The sequence below is a fragment of the Micromys minutus genome (genome assembly GCF_963924665.1).
Source record: "Micromys minutus genome assembly, chromosome: 9".
Lineage (NCBI taxonomy): Eukaryota > Metazoa > Chordata > Mammalia > Rodentia > Muridae > Micromys > Micromys minutus.
Genome location: NC_137978.1, coordinates 57,537,613 through 57,560,151, shown reverse-complemented (window position 1 = coordinate 57,560,151; position 22,539 = coordinate 57,537,613). Strand labels below are relative to the sequence as shown.

General features: G+C 43.6%; 1 protein-coding gene across 1 annotated transcript in view; it reads left to right on the top strand.

Annotated features, from left to right (window-relative positions):
• The window catches only part of VPS13D (vacuolar protein sorting 13 homolog D), a 217,108-nt gene that overhangs the window by 17,542 nt on the left and 177,027 nt on the right, over positions 1-22,539 (top strand). Inside the window, exons 8-22 of the mRNA XM_080922046.1 lie at positions 514-618; positions 1,625-1,795; positions 2,155-2,255; positions 3,343-3,511; positions 5,092-5,193; positions 5,349-5,547; positions 6,094-6,273; positions 6,747-6,877; positions 7,825-7,900; positions 8,325-8,495; positions 9,243-9,373; positions 10,631-10,763; positions 13,973-16,186; positions 17,579-17,730; positions 21,031-22,062. Of these exons, the coding sequence (XP_080778172.1) occupies positions 514-618; positions 1,625-1,795; positions 2,155-2,255; positions 3,343-3,511; positions 5,092-5,193; positions 5,349-5,547; positions 6,094-6,273; positions 6,747-6,877; positions 7,825-7,900; positions 8,325-8,495; positions 9,243-9,373; positions 10,631-10,763; positions 13,973-16,186; positions 17,579-17,730; positions 21,031-22,062 (5,067 nt within the window). The remainder of the gene's footprint in view (positions 1-513; positions 619-1,624; positions 1,796-2,154; positions 2,256-3,342; positions 3,512-5,091; positions 5,194-5,348; positions 5,548-6,093; positions 6,274-6,746; positions 6,878-7,824; positions 7,901-8,324; positions 8,496-9,242; positions 9,374-10,630; positions 10,764-13,972; positions 16,187-17,578; positions 17,731-21,030; positions 22,063-22,539) is intronic.

Here is a 22,539-nt window from a genome sequence, read left to right as displayed (position 1 = left end):
ATGTACCCATATTGTTTCTCTGCCATTTAGAGTTCAAGTTAACAAACACAATTACTGTACCCTAAAGATAATAGGCCTTTTGTGCTTCTGACTTACAGGTAATTTGGCACTCATCTGTCCAATGATTATTTTCTGTTTGTTTTTTTTATAGCATCTTAGATATCCATTGCTGCCTCTGTATAATTAAAAATATTTGTGCACATTGGTATTTTGTTGTTTGTTTATTTATTTATTTATTTATTTATTTATTAAATACCTACTTACTCATTCAGACAGGGATGTACCTCTGGCTTTTTTGGAACTCACTACAGAGACCAGGCTGGCCTTGAGCTCGCAGAGATCAACCTGCCTTTGCTCTTGAGTGCTAAGAGCAAAGGTCCAGACCTTGAATGGATGGAGTTTAAGCTGTATAAGAGCAGTCTATTTTCCTTCAGTATTGCATCTCTTGCTCCTTGCAGAATGCCTGATGTGTGAACAACAGTTATATCTGTTTCTTCCTCTTTCTTTCCTCAGGTACAGAAACTAATGCGAAAAAAACGATTAGATGTGGCTGAGTTTAGTATCTACTGGGATGTCAATTGCACTTTATTGGGGGATTTGCCTCAAGCGGAGTTACAGGTATGTTCTGCTTTGGGGACTTAGTGTAAGATGGTACTGAAGCACATGGTACAGGAACCCTGATTTGCAGGCTGTTGTCCCCTGTGCTCTCTGTCTACAAGCATCTTCTCTCTAGAGTTTGCCTGAGGTGCTTCTCATGTCTGAAGGTTTAAACTTCAGATGCACAGTAGCTTGTGTGCTTTAACATGGATCAGGTTACGTGGTGAATTTTGTGTGTGTGTCTCATTTTCATGTAAAGTTATGTTTTTTTTAATTTAATTAATTAAATGTATTAATATTTAGTCATTACTAATTTAACACATTCAGTTAATACAATTATAAATGCCAATGGACTTAATTATTAATAGAAAGTTTAATTATTAATTACCAATTAATTTAACATGTTTAATTAATAAATATATTAATTAAGTTAATTTTGAGACAGGGTCTCTACATAGCTCTTGCTGTCCTAGAACTCGCTATGTAGAACAGGCTGTCCTAGAACTCACAGAGATCTGCCCGCCTCTCTTCCAAGTCCAAGTGCTTCTATTAGTTGCATGCACCGCCATGCCCAGCTAAAGTTCTATTTTTAAGATGTGTCTGTGTTGTCTAATTCCTTGCTTACTGCTGTGTGCCTATGACACACAGTGGTCAACATTTTGTTGGTCAGTAGGAACTGAACATGAAGGTTTTGAATGACCAGAGCAACAGATCAGTTTTTTTATCAAGGGGCCAGCCTGCTTGGGTTTCTTCTCAAACATTACCATGGTGGTGTTCCTTTAAGATACTTATATGAATAGACAGTGTCACTGTTTGGGAAGGACAGTGACCAAGCCTTAATCTTTTTGTAAAGAAACTGTAGTTACCTTTGTGAAATGGAGAAACATGGTTCATTTCCCCAGCTCCAGGTGACATCAAGTAGATTAGGTAATGTTGATGCTCCTACTGACTTAAATTCCCACTAGTGTAGAAGGTAACAGACAGAAGGAAGGCTGGTCTGTGTATAGCCAGCGTTCTTGTGACACAGGAGGCCATGGCCAGAAGCATGGAGAGTCGCAGTCACCACTACATCTTGGAGCCTGTATGCGCATCTGCCCTTTTGAAAAGGAACTGCTCCAAGGAGCCTCTGAGGTCCCGGCACAGCCCGAGGATTGAATGTGATATTCAGCTGGAGACCATCCCTTTGAAGCTGTCTCAGGTATGGTGTTGTTCTTAGAGGCTCAGACCTTCTGCGGGGAGCTGGAGTCGAGGAAAAATCTCAGGGCAGTGTCCTCAGCATTGTTTGACCCCAGGAGAGAGTCTGTTAGGTGTAAGCCCATGTGGGATCATATGGGGAAACTGAGCTCAGGCCCATTCTTGTACTCTTTTGGACTTGTGTTTTTTCAGTGCTGAGCAAAGAACACGGTAGAACTAAGAGGCCATCAGAGCGCCTCCTGCTGGGGCTTTGGTCACTGGAGCTCATCTCAGCAGATTAAGTGATGACTTGTTCTTGCTAATCAGGTCTCTAAGCCAAAGAACCAATTCTATACAAACCTCTTATCTCTTACTCTTACAAAGCTGCAGTACCGGCAGATCATGGCATTCCTCAAGGAGCTGGAACGAAAGGAGAGGCAGGTGAAATTCCGGAAGTGGAAACCCAAAGTGGCCGTATCCAAGAAGTAAGGGCACCTCTCTGTGTCACCCATAAAGTGTGCATCTTATAGCATCATGCTCTCCCTGTCCTTTACATGTGACTGCAGAAGAAACAGCAGTTGGTTTAACTTTGGTTCAGTTAGCTAGGTTTTAACATGTGTGACATGTGACTTCACTTAGCAGGCAGATTGCTGTTGCTTGCTGAAGTTTCTTGTATGCAGCACTCTCCAAACCCCTTTATTCTGTCCTCCAGTCTGGCCACATTATGTAGGTTGTGTTCTACTTCCAGAGCAAACATCAATTCTCTTTCTTAAAAATATATTTGAATTTAAGTTATGTTTAAGTGTATGTGTGTATGCACATGAATGCAGGAGCCCATAAAGGCGGGAAGGAGGGCATCAGATTGAAACTGGAATTAAAGGCAGTTGTGAGCCTAATGTGGTTCCTGGGAACTGAACTCTGGTCGTCTATAAGAACAGTATGATTTGTTTGTTTGTGACAGTCTTTTTATGTAACCCTTGATGTCCTGGAACTCCCTATGTAGAGCAGGTTATCTTCAAACTCATAGATCTGCCTGCCTTTGCTTCTTGAGTGGTGGGATCAAAGGTGTGTGACACCATGCCCAGCCTCAGTATGTGCTTTAACTGCTGCCATCTCTTCTGCCTCATAAAGCCTTTCTTCATGATCCAGTGATAAGTGTGACCAGTCTGACTTGTTAAACCTCTTAAAAGATCTCATGTATTCCCACACATGTCTTTAGAAATTCAGTTGAAAATCTGTAATGGTCAAGTCTGTGGTGATTGTATCAAGATGGCACTTGCCTTACTGCCAGCAACGATTTACTCCCTGAAGAGGGACTGCTCTGAGTGAGGCCTGTTGGTTACATGCTGTGCGCTTATTGACACACTGTGTAGTTCAATGTTCTTTGGCAGCAGATTCAGTCTTCTCCATATTGAGTTTAGCTTAATGTTAAAATGGACCCAAGACAGAGACAGTGGGCTGATATGAGAAATGTCTCAGTTTAGGACAAGCAGTGTTCTGGGTTGTCCTGGGTGAAGAACATTGTAGTGGTTTTTACTGGGAGGAGTAACACATTGTCATGGATTGTTGCAGCTGTCGAGAATGGTGGTATTTTGCCGTGAACGCTAATTTGTATGAGCTCAGAGAGCAGAGGAAGTGTTGGACATGGGATTTCTTGTTGCACCGTGTCCGGGATGCTGTGTTTTATACTGACAGATATTTCAACAAGTTAAAAGGAGGTTTGTTGTCTGCAGATGACAAGGTGAGTGGACTAATTTGCTTAGTTTTTTTTCTTGATATTTTTGTTTGGTTTTGAGACAGCATTTCATGTAGCCCAGGCTATCCTCAAGACTATATGTAGCTGAGACTGGTTTTGAACTCTTTATTCTCCTGCTTCTGCTTCCACAGTCCTGACAATACAGGTGTGAGTCACTACACTTAGCTCAGAGTGTTCTCTCACAGGCTGAAAAATCAGCTGAGTCTCTGAAGATGCAAAGTGCCTTACCAGGCACACTTTCTTAGGCTAGTCTCAGTAGAGTGGGGATTTCTTGGGAGGTAGTGAGCCTCATCTTGGGCCAGAAGCATGTTTCATCCGTGCTCCCTGAGGAGATACCTTGCCAGGCCCCTCCTGGTTCAGTTTTATGCATGCAGTTCAAGGAGAATTTTAGGGACTCATCAATATCTCTTCTAATCCTGAACCTAGTCTATTAGTTTATGACTAATTTCTGTGGATTTTGGCCTACATTTTCTGTAATCCTAGTTGGCTTGATTGACCTTGGGCTTCTTGGTGATAGAGTTGAAGCCAGAGCTGGTACCACAGGTGAGAAGGCAATTCTTATCTGAATGACCTGCAGGCTAATAGAACCAGCCCTGCCAGATGCTGGTAAAGGCCTCACCGCTTCCTCCTTCCGTCTTTCCTCTCCCCGTGAAAGGGAAGGCAATTGGCTGCTTTGCTTCTTTATTGTTTTGCTTTTGTGAACATTCTCTCTATTATGGCTCAGGTTATTTTTGACAGATGGTTCCTTTTGTTAAACCTTATGAGAAAAAAGGAGCATTTCTCTACTGGATGGTCCCCAGCAGTCATGCTGAACCCCTGAGTTCTCACCCTCCCTGCCAGCAAGCTGAAGTCATAGTCCTTACTTGCCTATTGCTGTCTTCAGTGGTGTCTGATATGGCTACTGACAGTGGGCGCCTTGTGGAAAGGATGGGTTACATCGTACATTTTGTTCTGAATAACTTTCTTGAAGACAGAGGCAGGATACTGTGAGAAAGGACGTGAGTCAGTGCTGAGGTGGCTGAGTGACAGCAACTCTGTGAGGTGTGGACCACACTTACAGTGTGTCCTTCTACTTTTAGGAAATATGACATTATTCTGGATGGGTAACTTTGCTTTCTAAAAATGATGCAATAGTTTTTGCTCCTACTCTTTAGTAACTAGTAAGAAACATGTTGAAATGACCACAACTTTGTTAATTGTGAATATAAAAGAGCAGGGGCCAGCATGCTCTTGAGTCTTGAGGGGTGGAAGACTAACTCTGCTTCCTTTGATCTCATGGCTACTTGTGACTTGAGTCCGTGTCGTGTAGAGCAGGACGCCTCAGCAGCCGCCCACTGAAGCAAATTATGTTCTCATTGCTCTGTCTGTCCCCACTGGTTCTAGTGGTGTTTGTGAGAACGAGTAACAAATGCTGGGTTGTAGGAAACGTCATTGAAACCAGAGACAGCTCTCATGACACTTGTTAATGTCTCATTTCTCAGCCTTCAGGGCGGTGCTGTGGTCAGTTTATTGGTGAGGGTGCTCACTTTGTCCAGCGCTGCTGACTTTTCTTTTGTCCCAAACAGGAGCAGATGTGTCGGATTGAGGAGGAACAGAGCTTTGAGGAATTGAAGATTCTTCGTGAACTCGTTCATGATAGATTTTATAAGCAAGAGGAGCTAGCAGAGGTGAGAAGTCTGTGTAGGAGGGTCATTTGGTCCTGTCACACCCTGAGCCCTTCAGTGTTGATGAGCTTGTGCTTCTGTCAGGACACATGGCAACCAATGGCACATCCCAGCCTCTGTCCATGGGTCTTCACGTCTGCCTCTTTGTGGTTACACAGAGTCTTCGAGAGCCTCAGTTTGATTCTCCGGGAGCCTCACCTGGAGACCCAGATGGCAGTGGAGGCAGTGGGATGCTGCAGTACCTGCAGTCCTGGTTTCCAGGGTGGGGCGGCTGGTATGGACAGCAGAGCCCCACAGGGAAAGTGGGAGGACTGGCAGCCGAGTCGCAGGAGCACTGGACACCTGAAGATATCTTGGGTATGCTGGGACCCCATCTGCTGCCAAGCTTGCATGCAGAATGGAGGGTTAGGTCCTAAATATCATCCCGTCTCTTTGTGCAAAAGCTTGACAGGTCATTTCCAGAATTCAAGGTCACATTTGGACAGCAGTTTGTTTCATAGAGGTAGGAGGGAGACACATCTGGAAGAGACTTCATGGCCACTGTCATTCGTTGTACATTATTAGACAGGTCTGAGTGGCAGCTATTATTAGAGAATTAAATCTGAGCCTTTCGCAAACAGACTCTGAGGCTTGATGGCAGTGCAGAGGCCTTTTGTAGTCTTACGATGCCAGTGTGAGCCTATAGAACAGGGCACTACTGAAGTGAAATTGCATTAGCCTCGTCAGCTACATGTGTCATACTGCCTGGTAGCCACATGTAGGTAGTGACCATAGTCATTTAGTCATCTGTCTTTGGGTTCTTGTCTACGGAAGGGAAATCTGGTTCAACAGCATCATCTCAGTCAGGGTATCTGGTCTTGCTCTCTTTAGGTTCTCTTAAGCCCATTTTCCCATACCATGTAGGCACCGAGGAGTTCTTTGACCCCACCGCAGATGCTTCATGTATGAATACCTACACAAAGCGAGATCACGTCTTTGCGAAGCTGAATGTGCAGCTACAGCGGGGCACTGTGACTCTCCTGCACAAGGAGCAGGGCGCTGCTCATGCCAACGAGAGTGCCTTCATGCAACTTGAGTTCTCAGGTACTGCTCAGAGCCAGCTCTGCCTGTTTCTAATGCCAAAACACTGTCTGTTTTTATCATCTGTGGTATTTAGACTCTATGAGAAAATAGGAACTGGAGAGATGCCTAGAGGTTAAGAGTGCAGACTCCTTTTGTAGAGGACCTGAGTTTGGTTCCCAACACCCATGTCATGAGATCCCAACTGCCTGGAACTCCAGAACCAAGGGATTTGTTTTAGTTAAATTTCTATGTGGTGATGAAACACCATGACCAAAATCATCTAGGGAGGAAACTTCCAATGGTCTTTGTATGCTTATGTAGACAGATAGGGTGTGTGTGTGTGTGTGTGTGTGTGTATGCATATGTATATTCAAATTTTATGAAAAATACTCCTGGTGACATATAGTTTGTTGTAGAATAAATGCATTATTTCTAGATATAAAGCACATTAGGCTTTAGAACATAATACCATCTCTTGTATTTATCTTTTATAGATGTAAAACTTCTGGCAGAGTCTCTTCCTCGAAGAAACTCCTCCTTGCTTTTAGTTCGGTTGGGTGGACTGTTTCTCCGGGACCTGGCTACGGAAGGAACCATGTTTCCTCTCCTGGTCTTCCCCAACCTGGTATGTACTTCAATGGCATGGCTAGCACACATGTGTGTCAGTGTGTACTGCAGTGACATGCCTAGCACACGTGTGTCAGTGTGCACTGCAGTGATATGCCTAGCACATGTGTGTCAGTGTGCACTGCAGTGACATGCCTAGCATGTGTGTCAGTGTGCACTGCAGTGACATGCCTAGCACATGTGTGTCAGTGTGCACTGCAGTGACATGCCTAGCACACGTGTGTCAGTGTGCACTGCATTGGCATGGCTAGCACACGTATGTGTCAGTGAATTATGTGTTTTAGGAAGTCAGAAGTCCTGTTAGCTGGACTGATTTTGACATGTAATGATTGGAGTCAGGCTGGGACTGGTCCTTTGTTAGTTATTACTGAGCTGTGTGGCTCTGCCTCTTCCCCGCTCATGCTGTGTCCACTGTGGGTGTGTGGCAGAGAACCTGGGAATAATGCCTGGAATACCACTCACTGCTTTCTGCATTTCAAGGTTAACACTTGAGTCTCTTTTATATCTGACAGCTCTGCTCATGACCTGCTGTTGTTAATGTGAAATCTCATCTTTCTAGGAGTCCAAAAGAGAACTACTCTCAGTCCTTTATATATGTTCAATTTTATATATAATATCCTTTACTAACTGTAGGATCTTTGGTCTTATTGATTTAGACATAGTCTAAATGAGGATTTACCTGTCCACACTGTCTATACTTCTCTTTGAATGTTCTTAGAAAGTATGGGAGGGTGGAGTTAAAATGTGAAAAGTGATAATATTCAGTATCCATTTGGCAATTGTTGTTGTCTGCTCTGGGAAATGGCACAGTAGTGCATGGATGTGGTAACGCAGTGTGAAAGGGGTTTGAGTCGTGTGCACAGAAGGAGCAGAGTGTGCAAGGTAAAGGGGGCAGTGCACTGTCCCTCTTACCTGCTGAAGTGTGTTTGTATATGTGTTTAATAGCAGAAAGAAGTTGGCAGAGTCTCACAGTCTTTTGGTCTTCAAACAGCATCGGAAGATAGAAGTGATCAATACTCTGGTAATTTTTCATATGTTCTTAAAATTAATCCTTAAAAAGCACGTTATTACTGATCGGTAGATTTTGATTTCTGTTCTGGTATAGTGTTCTGGGCATAGTGATTTGCCAGGTGGATCTGTGTTGCTCCTGAAAGCAGCATGCGCTCTCTGGGTACGACTGTGTTCCCCTGGTGTCACTAGAGTATTTTTGCAAGGCCTGTGGGTCTTGCACTGCAGTATGGGAACAAATACAGTAGTCTAGCTGTCAAGATTTCTGTTAAAAATTAGAGTCAGGTCACATTAGGCTTTATTTTTAAAATTGGCATAATTGTGAATAGATTAGAAAAGGATTTAGAAAATGTCTTTCCCCCAGAATGCTTCTCAGGCCTCCGTGTGGGTGTGGTGGTAGTTTTGATGTGTTCTACATCTTCTGTTCTTTTTTTTAGCTGCAGACCCAGACAATCCAGTCTTTGAGATGCTCTATGAGAGAAACCCAGTGCACAGCCACTTTGAGAGGCGGCTACATGTCAGCACGAGGCCCTTGAACATCATCTACAACCCACAGGCTATTAAGAAAGTAGCAGACTTTTTCTACAAGGGAAAGGTTCATACCTCAGGTTAACTTTTTTGTTTGTTTGATCCTATGTTACCTTTGAAAAAACTCTTTTGGGTCATTGCTGGTGGAATGCATGGTTTTAATGCATTTGGAAGACCCAATAGTGCTGCCAGAGCCTGCAGAGTAAGTGGTAGGATTGTGTGAGGACACCGAGTCTCCATGTCCTTGGCCAGTTGTCCTTCCAATGTTCCTTTAGGATGTACTTTTCCACCCTTCATCCTGGGATTGCTGTTCCTGTGGCCAGCTAGAATGTTTCAGCTTGGTGAAGTACAGTGGAATGTTCAAAAACTCCTTTCTAGATGGCAACATCGCTGTTCTTTTGTGACTGTAGTGTTGTTGATACACTTATGACTTCCTTTATTCCCCACAGAGACTGAGACAGTTAGAGAAATTCCTTCACTGGCAGGAAGGAAACAGTAACCGTGATAGAACTGGCTAACATTTTGCCTTCAATATAATATTCTGCTTTGTGTGGTTTTTGAAATACAGCACTTTGGAGTTTTTAGAAATGGTTTTAGGGATTCTAAGAAGTTAGGTGCCCTTCTCTCATGTACCTCCATGTCCTCAGGCTGCTCACCACTTCCCCAAGCCTTTTCCCTGCTGTCACGATGGCTGGTCTTCTCTGAAGAAAGAGCTGTTTTTGTTACTGATTTTTTTTCCACTTTGGTGGATTTTCTGGGTGAGGGCAGAAGTGATGGTGTTTTATTGGCTCAGTCACTTGACTTCTTTTGCCTTTCCAATCTTCCAGGCTTTGGTTATCAGTCTGAGCTTGAGTTGAGGGTAGCTGAAGCAGCCCGAAGACAATATAACAAGCTGAAGATGCAGACCAAGGCTGAGATCCGACAGACTCTTGACCGTTTGCTCGTTGGAGATTTTATTGTAAGTGACCTTGTGTGATTCTGTTTGGGGATGGGAGAGGCAACCATGTTTCCTGACATGCTCCTGACTTACAGTATATAGACTTGCTCATATCCCTTATGCCAACTAGATAAACTTCCCACCCTCAAAATAAATAGATTATTAGATAGATAGATACCCTTGTAGCTAGCATTTTAAATAGCTCATATCCTTTCTATTAATGATCTAATTAAGCAATGACTGATGCTGACTAGATCATGTTTTCCTTGCTCTGAGGGTACTTTGCTTTGGTACTTTGTTTAATTTGTTTTCCTTTTGAGACAGGGTTTCTCTGTGTAGCTGGCTCTCCTGGAACTAACTCTCTTTGTAGACCAGGCTGGCCTCAAACTGACAGATCAACCTTCCTCTGCCTTCTGAGTGTTGGGGTACTTTCCAGATTTGCTTGTGTCTTTCTCCAGATCTAATTTTGCAAGTATGTTGACTTTGGGATGTTGTATGTCCAGCTGATTCAAGGACAACAAGAAACAGCTTAATTGTCCAGAAAGGGCGTTTCTGAGAGTGCACTGCCCAGGCATGGCAGTAGATGGAGCTGTTAGACAAGTATGGTGCTTCTGAATCCTGTAGAACCAGCTGTAGGAAGTTGGCCATGGTGTTCCAAGTCAAGTGCCTAAGGACTGTTGGAGATGGGAAATTACTCTTGATTTCCTGTGTGTGAATGTATGTGTTTCAGCATAACATGGTTATTAGTGCCTTCCTGATAGCTTCACACACAAAAAAGGGCCTTTTTCTTTATTTTTCTAATTTTTATTAATTTTTTTCATATCATAATTTATTTTTTACACGGTTTCTCTGTGTAGTCTTGGGTGTTCTGGCACTCTTACTCTGTAGACCAGGCTGGCCTCAAACTCTGAGATCTGCTTGTGTCTGCCTCCTGAGTGCTGGGACTAAAGGCGTGTGCCATAACACCAGACCTGTAAATTATGATCAAAACCTTCTTAATCCAGGGTCATCAGTCAGTACAAACAACTCCTAAAATTAATAATTTGCTAATTTTTTTCTCTTTTCTTCAAATATCAGCTTATGATAATATCTCCAGCCAACAAGTGCTAAGTATCTTGTATGGTATCCTGGATGGGATTTCAGGGTTGCTTGGACACCTCTATAAAGCTCCTTGGCCGTCAGGGTTAGCAGTAATACAATTACCCCAGGCTAGCCTCAAACTTGTGGTTCTACTGCTTTGAGTTCTGGGGTTACAGCAGGTTTATTTTGCCTCCACAGGAGGAAAGTAAGCGGTGGACTGTTCGACTGGACATTTCCGCCCCTCAAGTGATATTTCCGGATGATTTCACCTTCAAGAATCCTGTGCTGGTTGTTGTGGATCTTGGAAGAATGCTTCTGACCAACACCCAAGGTAGAGTGTCAGTGTAAGGAAACAAAAGCCTGTCTATCTGTGCGTCACCATGGAAAACTGGACAGGTTTTCATAACATTTTAAAACTAAAGTTTAGGGTCTGGAGAGAAAAAACAAAACAATTCATCCAACCAAATGAAAACCTTCCAAAGTACAGTTGTTGCTTTGTTAATAATAGCTTGAAGTATACTTCACATTTCAGAACATCCAGGTCCGCCAGGCTGAATCTAAACCCACTGGCAGTCTCTAACTCTAATCCCTCTTTGCTCTTCTGTGGCCGTCAACCTTAATCTTTTTTTTTTTGTCTCTATATTTGTCTGTTCTAAACATTTCATACTTATGGAATATTTGAACATGTTGCCTTTCATGTTTACCTCTTTAACTTAATACTACTACTGTCAATGTTCATCCATGTTATTATTGTTGGTGGTGGTGCTAGTGTGTGTGTCCTTACATGGCTTTTACGAGTCCCTTTTTGGACGTGCCAGGTTTCTTTATCTGCTCTTTGGTTAGTAAACATTGGCAACACTGCCTCTGAACCCCACTGTTCAAATGATACCACGGCCAACAGTCACATCATGTTTTTGTGGCAATATAGATGTTCAGTTCTTTTTCATGCTTGCTTAGGAGAGGAATTGCTGGGCTGTGTGTCAGCCTTATATTTAGCGTTTTTAGGAACTACCAGGCTCTTTCCCAACTGGCTTATTTGCCCACTGGTTTGTGACGGTTCTGGTTTCCCCACATCCTCTCATTACTTGTTGTCTGACCTTCTAACTGTAGCCAGTTTAGGATTGTGGAGAAGTATCTCCCTTTGTGGCTTTCTCTTTCTTTTTTTAAAGATTTATTTATTTATTTATTATATGTGAGTACACTGTCGCTGTCTTCAGACACACCTGAAGAGGGCATCAGATCCCATTACATATGGCTATGAGCCACCATGTGGTTGCTGGGAATTGAACTCAGAACCTCTAAAGAGCTTTTGGGATAGCTCCCATTCAAGTTCTTCAGACCCACACAGAGACCACGTAACACATCTGCTACATATGGAGAGGTATAGGTCCAGCCATTTTATTTTCTTTGGTTGGTTGGTTAGTTGACTATGTTGATCTTCCTGTGGAGTTTCTATCTCCTTCTGGGTTCTTAATCCCTCCTCCTATTCTGTAAGAGTCCTCTAGCTCCATCCACTGTTTGACTGTGGATGTCTGTATCGGTCTGAGTCAGCTGCTTGGTGGAGCCTGTCTGCAGGCGTAATAGACTGTCATTAGTATTGTTTGGGATTGGTGCTTGCACAGGGATGGGTCTCAAGTTGGGCCTGTCATTGGTTGGTCATTCCCTCAGTTCCATCTCCTGTGCCGGCATTTCTTGTAGACAGGATACATTTGAGTTGAAAGGTTTGTGGGTGGGTTGGTGTCTCTATCACTCTACCAGGGCTCCTGCCTGGCTATAGGAAATGGTCTCTTCAGGTTACATATCCCCAATACTGTGAATCACAGTAAAGGTCACCCCCATTGATTCTTGGGCACCTCCTTTATTCCAGGTCTCTGTCTGCTCCTGGAGATGCCCCCCACTTCTTCATCCCCTTTACTGGCAGATTTCCATTAATTTTCATTGCTATCTAGCTATTTCTCCTGTCCTTCACACCTGGACCTGAACCACCCCCATTTCTTCTTCCCATTTTTACTTCCCTTCGTCTGACTCTTGTGACTGTATTATTCCCCCTTCTAACTTAAATTCAAGTTTCCTCCCTTGGACCTTCATTCTTGTTTAGCTTCATTGCATCTGTGTAATATATACTGTCATACCTGTATTTTATGGCTAATATCCACTTATAAATGAGTACATACCATGCATGTTCTTTTAGGACTATGTTATCTCTCTCTGGATGATATTCTCAAGACCTGCAAAAATCATGATGTCTTTGTTTTTAATAGCTGAATATTTTCCCATAGTGTAGATGTACCATGCTTTCTTTATCCATTTTCACTTGAGGGACATCTTGGTTGTTTGCGGTTTCTGGCTCTTATGGTGCTATGAACATAGTTGAGCAAGTGTTCTTGTGGAATGTTGGAACATCTTTTGGTTACATCCCAGGAGTGGAATAGCTGGGTCTTGCGGTAGAAATATTCTCAGGTTTCTGAGAAACTGCCAATTGATTTCCAAAGTGGTTTGTTGACTTTGCACTTTTATCAGCAATGTCTTTTCGTTGGACATTGTGCATTTTGATAAACATTTCCTAATACTCAGGGTTAGAGTTGGAAAGTTAGTTTTTTTATTTTTAAATTTTCTGTATTATGATATTTGTCTGGCAGTTACAGATAACTTGGTGTTTCTGGTTTTATTTTCCTGCCTTTTTGTGCCAGATGAGGGTATTGTGTAGAGCAAGAATACTTTGGAAGGGAAACAAAATGAACATTATAATAAGTGGAGAAATGTAAGTTTGGAGAATGCTGTAAGAGAGCTGTGTCAGCAGCCTTGCCAGTGTCAATGTGTGAAAATGCTCGCAGTGGCTGGTGGCTTCAGCATCCTAATGTGAACTTGGAGGGATTTTACCTACATTTTTACTCTGTGTATTCTGGTTTTCAGTTTAATAAGTTCACACTGAATACATAGCAGTTACACAGTATATGTCTGTCATTTTCATCCACTTAAAAATCATTGGCTTGGTAAAAGCTTTCCTGTTCTTCCTCTTCCTCCTTCTCTTCTTCCTCTTCCTCCTCTTCCTTTTCTTCTTCCTCATCTTTCATAATATGAGGTAGGGACTCATAATGTAGGCCTGGCAGGCTTAGAACTTTCTATGCAGAGTAGGCTATTCTCAGACTTAGAGTGACCTGCCTGCCTCTGCCTCAGAAGGGCTGAGATATTTTATAATAGAATTCTCAAGATTTTAAATCTATGTCTATGACTTAGTGGAATTTGAGATTCTTTTTAAAAATTTATTTTTTTAATGTGAATTTCTGAGTTTATGTACTACATCTGTGCAGGAACCTGAAGAGGCCAGAAGCAGGGCATCTGGTTTCATGGAGCTGGAGTTATAGGCAGCCAGTGAATTACTATGTGGGTGTTGGGAACCAGTCCTGGATCTTCTGCAAGAGCAGAAAGAGCTCCTAAGCACCGAGCTATCTCTCCATCCCTTCTTATTTATAATAAGGGAGGGAGTAAGGGAGCAAGTAGGAGACGTTTCACTTACAGTCTTTTCATTTCCCCTTATAGAAGACTCTAGGAGGAAAAGTGGGGATGGCTCAGCCTCTGAAGAGAATCAGTTCAGTGATGATGAATATAAGACTCCTCTTGCCACTCCTCCTAGCACCCCACCTCCAGAGACCAACAGTAGCAATGGGGAGAAAACACCACCCTTTTCCGGAGTGGAGTTCAGTGAGGAACAGCTTCAGGCTCATTTAATGAGCACACAGATGTATGAGAGGTACTCCTTGACATTCATGGACCTCCAGGTCATGGTAGGGCGTGTCAGAGACAACTGGAAACGTGTGCAGGACATCGATGTGGGGCCCACACATGTAGTTGAGAAGTTCAATGTTCACCTACAGTTAGAACGTCGGCTGATTTACACGTCAGACCCCAAGTACCCTGGAGCTGTGCTCTCAGGCAACTTACCAGACTTAAAAATCCACATCAATGAAGATAAGATATCTGCCCTGAAGAACTGCTTTGCTCTCCTCACCACTCCTGAAACAAAGCCCTCTGACACCCAGATCAGAGAGAAGATTTTCCCCCAGGAAGGACCTCGGGGAAGCTTGCAGGATTCTGTAATGAACTTGACCCAGAGTATTGTAATGCTGGAGCAGCACACAAGGGAGGTGCTGGTGGAGTCACAGCTCCTCCTAGCGGAATTCAAGGTGAACTGCATGCAGCTTGGTGTTGAGAGCAGTGGCCGCTACATCTCAGTGCTCAAGGTGTTTGGCACCAATGCTCACTTTGTGAAAAGGCCGTATGATGCTGAGGTCTCCCTGACTGTTCACGGATTGCTCCTGGTGGATACCATGCAGACTTATGGTGCTGATTTTGACCTTTTGATGGCTTCACATAAGAATCTGAGTTTTGATATTCCCACAGGAAGCCTCCGGGATAGCAGGGCACAGTCTCCTGTCTCTGGACCTAATGTGGGCTTCCAAACTGACATGGCCACCCTCAATGACCAGTCAGCCACTAGTGTTTCCCTGGAGAAAATTCTCACCAAAGAACAAGAGTCCCTCATTAAACTGGAGTATCAGTTTGTGAGTTCAGAATGCCCATCCATGAACTTGGACAGCACTCTGCAGGTAATTTCCCTTCAGGTAAATAACTTGGACATCATCCTAAACCCAGAGACAATTGTGGAGCTCATTGGTTTTCTTCAGAAATCCTTCCCTAAGGAGAAGGATGATGTGAGCCCTCAGCCTCTGATGACTGACCTTGAAAGAAGCATTATGGAACAGGGCACAATTCAGTCGACTTACGAGCAGAACACAGAGGTCGCTGTGGAGATCCACAGGCTCAACCTCCTGTTGCTTCGGACAGTAGGGATGGCCGATGGGGAGAAACATGGCAGGAAAATCGCAACAGCCAGTATTGGTGGCACCAAGGTGAACGTGTCGATGGGCAGCTCGTTTGACATGAATGGCTCCCTTGGCTGTTTGCAGCTCATGGATCTAACACAAGAGAATGTGAAGAACCAGTATGTCGTCAGCATCGGAAATTCCATAGGCTATGAGAACATAGTCAGCGACATTGGCTATTTTGAAAGTGTGTTTGTCAGAATGGAAGATGCAGCCCTGACTGAAGCATTGAGTTTCACATTTGCTGAGAAATCAAAACAGGAATGCTTTCTCAACCTGAAGATGGCATCTTTGCACTATAACCACTCTGCTAAATTCTTGAAGGAGTTGACATTATCTATGGATGAGCTGGAAGAGAATTTTCGCAGTATGTTGAAAAGTGCAGCCACCAAAGTGACCACAGTATTAGCCACCAAAACTGCTGAGTACAGTGAGATGGTGTCACTCTTCGAAACCCCGAAGAAGACCAGGGATCCCTTTGTCTTGGAGGAGAATGAAATCTATGGGTTTGGCCTTCCTTCCCCTCGATCAGACACAGTGAAGCTCATCTTGAACATAAACATCGAGTCTCCAGTAGTTTCTATCCCTCGGAGGCCTGGGAGTCCTGAGCTGTTGGTGGGACACTTGGGACAGATATTTATCCAGAATTTTGTGGCAGGAGATGATGAATCCAGAAGTGACCGCCTGCAGGTGGAAATCAAAGACATTAAACTCTATTCTCTGAATTGTACTCAGCTAGCAGGTAGAGACAATGCTGGACCTGAAGTCAGTCGGACATTTTGCCCTCCCTCTGGGTCGGCTAGTGTTAACAGCCAGGAGGAGGCTTACTTTACACGACACGATTTTTTTGAATCTTTGCATAGAGGCCAAGGTGAGAAGCAGAGACATGTTTTGAATGTGTGTAAAGGTTCTAAACTCAGCTCCTGTGTGTGTCCCTGAAAACAACACAGTGCCTTTCTTTTAGGGTTATCTCTGGGTAATGTTCGAACAATCATAGTGGTGTTTTTAACAGTTTTGTAGAGGGCTGGCATAGTTTTACTTCCTCTCTTTGGATAAGATAATAATGTATTTTGAGCCAGCTGTGGTGGTTCACACATTTAATCCTAGCACTCCAGAGGCAGAGGTAAGCGGATCTCTGTGCGTCTGAAGCCAGCCAGGTCTACGCTGTGAGTTTTAAACAGAGAAACCCTGTCTGGGAAATGTTTGCAGCTGGGTGAATGCTCCTTTGTCAAGATGCTTCAGTGGATGGATATGGTGTAACCTCACTTTATGTACTGTTTTTATTCTTTTGTTTTAAACTGTACATTTTTTTATACTTAAATGTTGCAGCCTAAGGTAGCACAAGAGTTTAATATAAATACAAAAGAAAACTTGGTCTCTGAGTGTGTTAAGCTTTTTTAGTGCTCTGATTCTTCTAAGTGGGTCTATACAGGGTACAAGGAATGCCATTTTCATGTTTGTATTCTGGATATGGACAGTCAGACCCAAGCAGTTCAGCTACAGAATCAGAAACATTCTAGAGACTGTTCATTGGCGAAGAAAGTAATACCGTTGAAAATGTCTGTGGTTCTCACTGATTCATTTGAAATTTGGAGAGCCAGCCTCTGGCCTAATGTGTTAGATGTACTCTTAACCCACTGGGCTACATCCAGCTTAGTAAACAGTTCTTTCCTATGATTGGAATGAGCATTCAGCTAGAATGCTGTCTTGAGGTCCAAGAAAGCTGGGCCTATTACTGAGAGCTGTGGACGGGGCAGTCTGTTTTGGAAAAGCATGGCTAAGAGAATGTTAGGTAGTCCATGCACTGTCTTAGTGTTACGATATCGGATACATTTTAAATTATATTTATTTGTTTTATGTGTGTATGTATGTGTGTGTCCACACGCATGCATGTCACAGTGCTATGTGTAGAGATCAGAGGACAACTTGTGGGAGTTGCTTCTCATTTTTAGCCATGTGGGTTCCAGAGATCAAATTCAGGTCATCGGACCTTTATCTATCCTTTGAGCTATCTTTGCAGCCATACCATTGCATATTTTAAAGCTGACAAGCAGAACATGTCATGAAAGCACCTTCTTTTCCCCTGTAAACTTCTCTGTGGTTCCACTTGCTGTGCGTTTTGGTCTCAGCCATAGACTCAGCTGCAAGGCCAACCTGCCGTCAGATAACCAGCCCCTAGCCTTTGTTATACATACGGGCACATGATCATCAGTGACAAACCAGATGTCAGTGTTCATGCTCTGTCATTTCTCTCTTCTGACAGCCTTTCATATCCTGAACAACACCACCATCCAGTTTAAGCTGGAGAAGATCCCTATCGAGAGAGAGTCTGAACTGACTTTTTCCCTTAGTCCAGATGAGCTGGGGACGTCCAGCATCATGAAGATTGAAGGAAAGTTTGTCAACCCAGTCCAGGTAAACAAACATAGGATTGATTTTCAGGTCAGAGCCAATTGTTCCTTGTCTGAGATGTGGGGGATCAGATACATTTTAGGTTTGGGAACTGTGTATTTGGGACATTCACAGAACCTTTACGGTTCAACATCTTTGATATCTAATGTGAAGTCTGAAATGCATTTTTTAAAAGCTTTATCTGTTTCATGTATGTGAGCACACTGTTGCTGTCTTCACACACCAGAAAAGGGCATCAGATCCCATCCCAGATGGCTGTGAGCCACCATGTGGTTCCTAAGAATTGAACTCAGGACCTCTGGAAGAGCAGTCCATGCTCTTAAGTACTGAGCCATCTCTCCAGCCTCTGAAATGCTTTTAAATTGGAAATCTTTTGACTGTTGTAGGTTTCAGGCATATTTTGATTTTAGATTAGGAAGAATTTTCCTATGTTTGTGTGTGTGTGTGTGTGTGTGTTATTTTAAGTTTTATTTATTTTTACGTGTCTGAGTGTTTTGTGTGCATGTGTGGAGTGAATTGTGTAGTGCCTGGTGCCCAAGTAGGCCAGATGAGGGTGCCCAATCCTACGGAACTGGAATTATGGATGTTCATGATTGTGAACTACTATGTAGTGCAGGAAATTGAACCCACGTCCTCTGTAACTTAATGCAAGTGATTAAGTACTCTTAGTCACTGAACCATTTCTTTTGCCCCATCTGTATTCATTTTGTATTTATATTGTATATAGTACTCAGATTATAATGGTATATATTTATGTATATTAAGTGTTGAAAGAAAATACATAAATTCAAGGACATATCATCAATGAATATTCATGTTGTAATAATTTGCTCTAATACATTGAACCTTGTCTAGCTCTGTAGCTAGGCTGACTCTGAATCCATGGTCCTCTTGACTCCTCATTCCCCAGTGCTGGGATTATGCGTGTACTCCACTGCCCTTAGCAACATGGGATCCTTCGGTTGTGCTATTTTGTTCCTGGCAATGGTTTTCTTCATGTGTCACAAAGGAACAAAGCTGACCTCTAGTCCCATTCTCCAGTGTGGATGGGAAATTGCTGCCTAAAAAGCCAGTTGCTCTTTCCCAAGAGGATATAATTCTTCTCCCGCATTAGATGCACTTGGAATAGACAGTGTAACAATGTGATCATTCTAGCCATTGACAGATCCTTTCAACAGAGAATAGTTAGGTTTGCCCTTTCTGAATTAAATTGGGCCAGTTAGGGTGTGTGTGTGTGTGTGTGAGAGAGTGTGTGTGTGTGTGTGTGTGTGTGTGTGTGTGTGTGTGTACATACGTATCCTTTCTTTACAAGTAATTTTTCCCCCTGATTTTACAAGACTAGAGGAAAGAGTAAGTTGATGAGTGTTTTCAGGATCTTAGGACAGTGTCCCCTCTGTCTGACTGTAGATGGTTACAAGTTTGACTAGTATCAGTGGCTCCTAGGTGTGAGTCTTTGGGTGAGAAACCTTCCTCTAGCTCTTTCTCTTTTTAAAGTTAACTTTTATTCTGTATGTGTGGGTGTTTTATTTGCATGTGTGTCTAGTTCTCATAGAGGCCAGAAGAAGACGTCCAAATCCCTTGGGACTGGAGTTACAGATGGCTGATAGTCTGGGTGCTGGGAACTGAACTTGGGTCTTCCATAGCATCATGAAGTACTCTCAATCACAGAACCATCTCTCTAGCTTCCCTTGCTCCCTTTCACTGAGATAGGGTCTCAGTTAGCCCAGGCTAGCCTCTAACGTGCTGTGTTGCTGAGGATGACCATGAATATCTGATTTCTCCTTCTAGTACTTGACTCCCCCCCCCCCCCATCTCTAGAACCTACATAAGGAAGAAGGAGAAAACTCCACAGTTTTATGCTTTGACTTCTATACATGCCACAGCACATGTATGTACATATATGCACTACACACAAGGATAATAAACAGTTTTTTAAAGGAAACATTTTAAAGCGAATCTTAGGCTTTATTTCACTTCATCTTGTCTATTTGGAATGTGTCTCTCTGAACGTTGTCTCCTTATATATTGTGATGGTGTCTGATTCTCAAGAATGTCTGCACTCTGGTTTGTTTGCATCAGGTCCAAGTAGGCTCTGCAGACTGCAGTTAGGTGCAGTTCCTTTTAGGGCTCTCCAGATCTGCCCTGCCTCATGTGCCATGCCATAGTTCTGTGTGGAAACTGGTCAGTTGCCTACAGAGTGGCCAACATGGTACATTTGTGTCTTTCTGAACTGGAACCAGTATTGCCGTGAGCCACCCAGGCTTCCCGGGATTCTGGTCTTTCTTAACTCTCCTCTTCTGGCTAGAGCTTCCCAGGCAAGTGCTGTCAAGCACCTCTGGTTACATTTTATCTGTCACACAAACTTCTGCATTTGATGAGGGTGTGTGGGTGGCAAGAGCCTGATCTCTCACTTGTAAAATTCCCTGTCAGTCATTTTTGTTGCTTCATTCCACTAATGAACTCTGTGGGGATGAAGATTAAATTAGGGGTTATAGAACGGTCACTTTCCAAGTCTGTCAAAATTTCTGTGTCTGAGTTTCGATCCCTCTGTTAATTACCCTTAATTAGTAAAAAAGATGTACTTGAAAATATTTTTAAATAAGAAATTCTAACTAAAAGAAAGTAAGACTCCGGGGGTGCAGCTCAGTGACAATGTTTGCCTATTGTGTTCTGGGTCCCACACCAGCCCCAACAACGGAAACTGTAAGAGAGAGAGAAAGAAATAATTGCAGATCTGCATATTTTTGGAAAAGTACCAACCATTGTTTGTCCTGCTGACTGCTGACGTGCAGTAGCTTTGCAGTCTTGTTTTTCAGTCTCTGTGCCCACATTAGACGTTTGGAAGGTTCCTGCTTTCTGCAGTTATTTTGTGTGGATAGAAAGAGTGGCTATGCTGACTCCATCCAGGGAGTATTTGCTGCACATTGGTATGTGTACATTTCTCCATGAGTGGCTAGGGAGTGGGTAGGCAAAGAAAGGACAGAAAACAGTGCTGGTCCTTGATGCCAAGTAACTTAGAGCCTCTTGGTAAGCATAGAAATACCAGCCGAGAATTGAGGTCTATGTGATAATAAATGGAGAGAGAGCTGGCGAGATGGCTCAGTGACTAGGGCTCTTCTGCTCATCTAGAGGACCTGAGTTCCGTTCCTAGCACCCATGTAGGGGAGCTGTCAGCTACCTATATCACCTCTAGGGGCGGGTTCTGACTCTTCTAACCTCCATGAGCACCTGTACAAAATACACAAAATGACAAATACATTTTACATGGTTCTGGAGTAACTGGGGCATTTCCTTTGAATGCAGGTGGTGTTAGCCAAGCACGTGTACGAACAGGTGTTACAGACGATGGACAACCTCGTGTACAGTGAGGATCTGAATAAGTTTGCAGCCAGTGCCCCGTCCTCCCCCTCCCCTAACTCTCCCCTGCCCCCACTCAGTTCCTGTGGAGAACCTTCTGCGGAGAAGAAGGAGAATGGATTGTTCAGCCACTCCAGCTTTTCTAGCACTTCTCAGAAGTCCTTGTCTGTAAAGGAAGCCAAAGCCTTCACTCAGATTCAAGCCAATTTCTGTATATCGGAGTTGCAGGTTCAGCTGAGCGGTGACCTGACTTTGGGGGCCCAGGGGCTTGTGAGCTTAAAGTTTCAGGATTTTGAGGTGGAGTTCAGTAAAGACCACCCACAGACCTTGTCCATCCAGATTGCCCTGCGCTCACTCCTCATGGAAGACTTATTGGAGAAGAATCCAGACTCTAAGTACAAGAGCCTGATGGTGTCTCGAGGGGCTCCCAAGCCATCCAGCCTAGCACAGAAGGAGTACCTCTCCCAGTCTTGCCCTTCGGTATCTAGTGTAGAGTATCCTGACATGCCCCGGTCTCTCCCTTCTCACATGGAGGAAGCACCTAACGTCTTCCAGTTGTATCAAAGGCCCATTTCTACATGTCGGAAAAAGCAAAAGGAAGTCCAGGACAAGAGCTATCCCCAGACCCCACCTCCTTCTCCCTCAGTGGATGAGCCCAAGGTGCTTGTTGGAAAGAGTAAATTTGACGATTCCTTGGTTCACATCAATATATTCTTGGTGGATAAAAAACATCCAGAGTTCTCTTCCAGTTACGGTCGTATTAACCGGAGCATTGATGTTGACTTTAACTGCTTGGATGTGTTGATCACCCTGCAAACCTGGGTGGTGATACTGGACTTTTTTGGGATTGGCTCTACTGCTGACAACCATGCGATGAAAGTGCCACCTGAAGGCCTTCTCCAGAACGTGAAGGCGGAGTCCAGTGCTTCCATGGAGTCTGAGGTCCAGGAGCCAGTGAACTCCAAGCTGGATCTCAAGGTATCGTTACATTCTGAGGATGAGTTTAAATCCTGTCTACATGTAAGCACTTCACATTTTCCTTAAAAAGAGCTCTGATTAGCAGAGGGCTGTTGAGAAATAAGACTTCAGATGTCTTGGGAAGGTTGTAAAGCCCATCTGCAGGCGGAGAAAATATGTAGTTTAAGTAGTTTGTCCTTCTGCTAGCTTCTCTAGCCTGTTTCCTCATTGTCCATCTTGTGTGACAGTGTGAGGTCTGTATGTAAAACACCTAGCCGAATGTCTGTCTGGTGCATGGTAGCAGCTTCTATTACACAGCTTTTGTACGAGGCTTTCTTGTTAGCTCCCCACCCTCTCACAGCATTCTTGGCTTTTGCTGGGCTCACTGTAGCAGTGGCCACAGAATTCAGTGTGCAAAGTTAGATTGCCTGTTGGAATCCTGACTCCTGCACTGCAGCTGTGGCCCTGGGAGAATCAGGGAACCTATCTGTTCCCCTT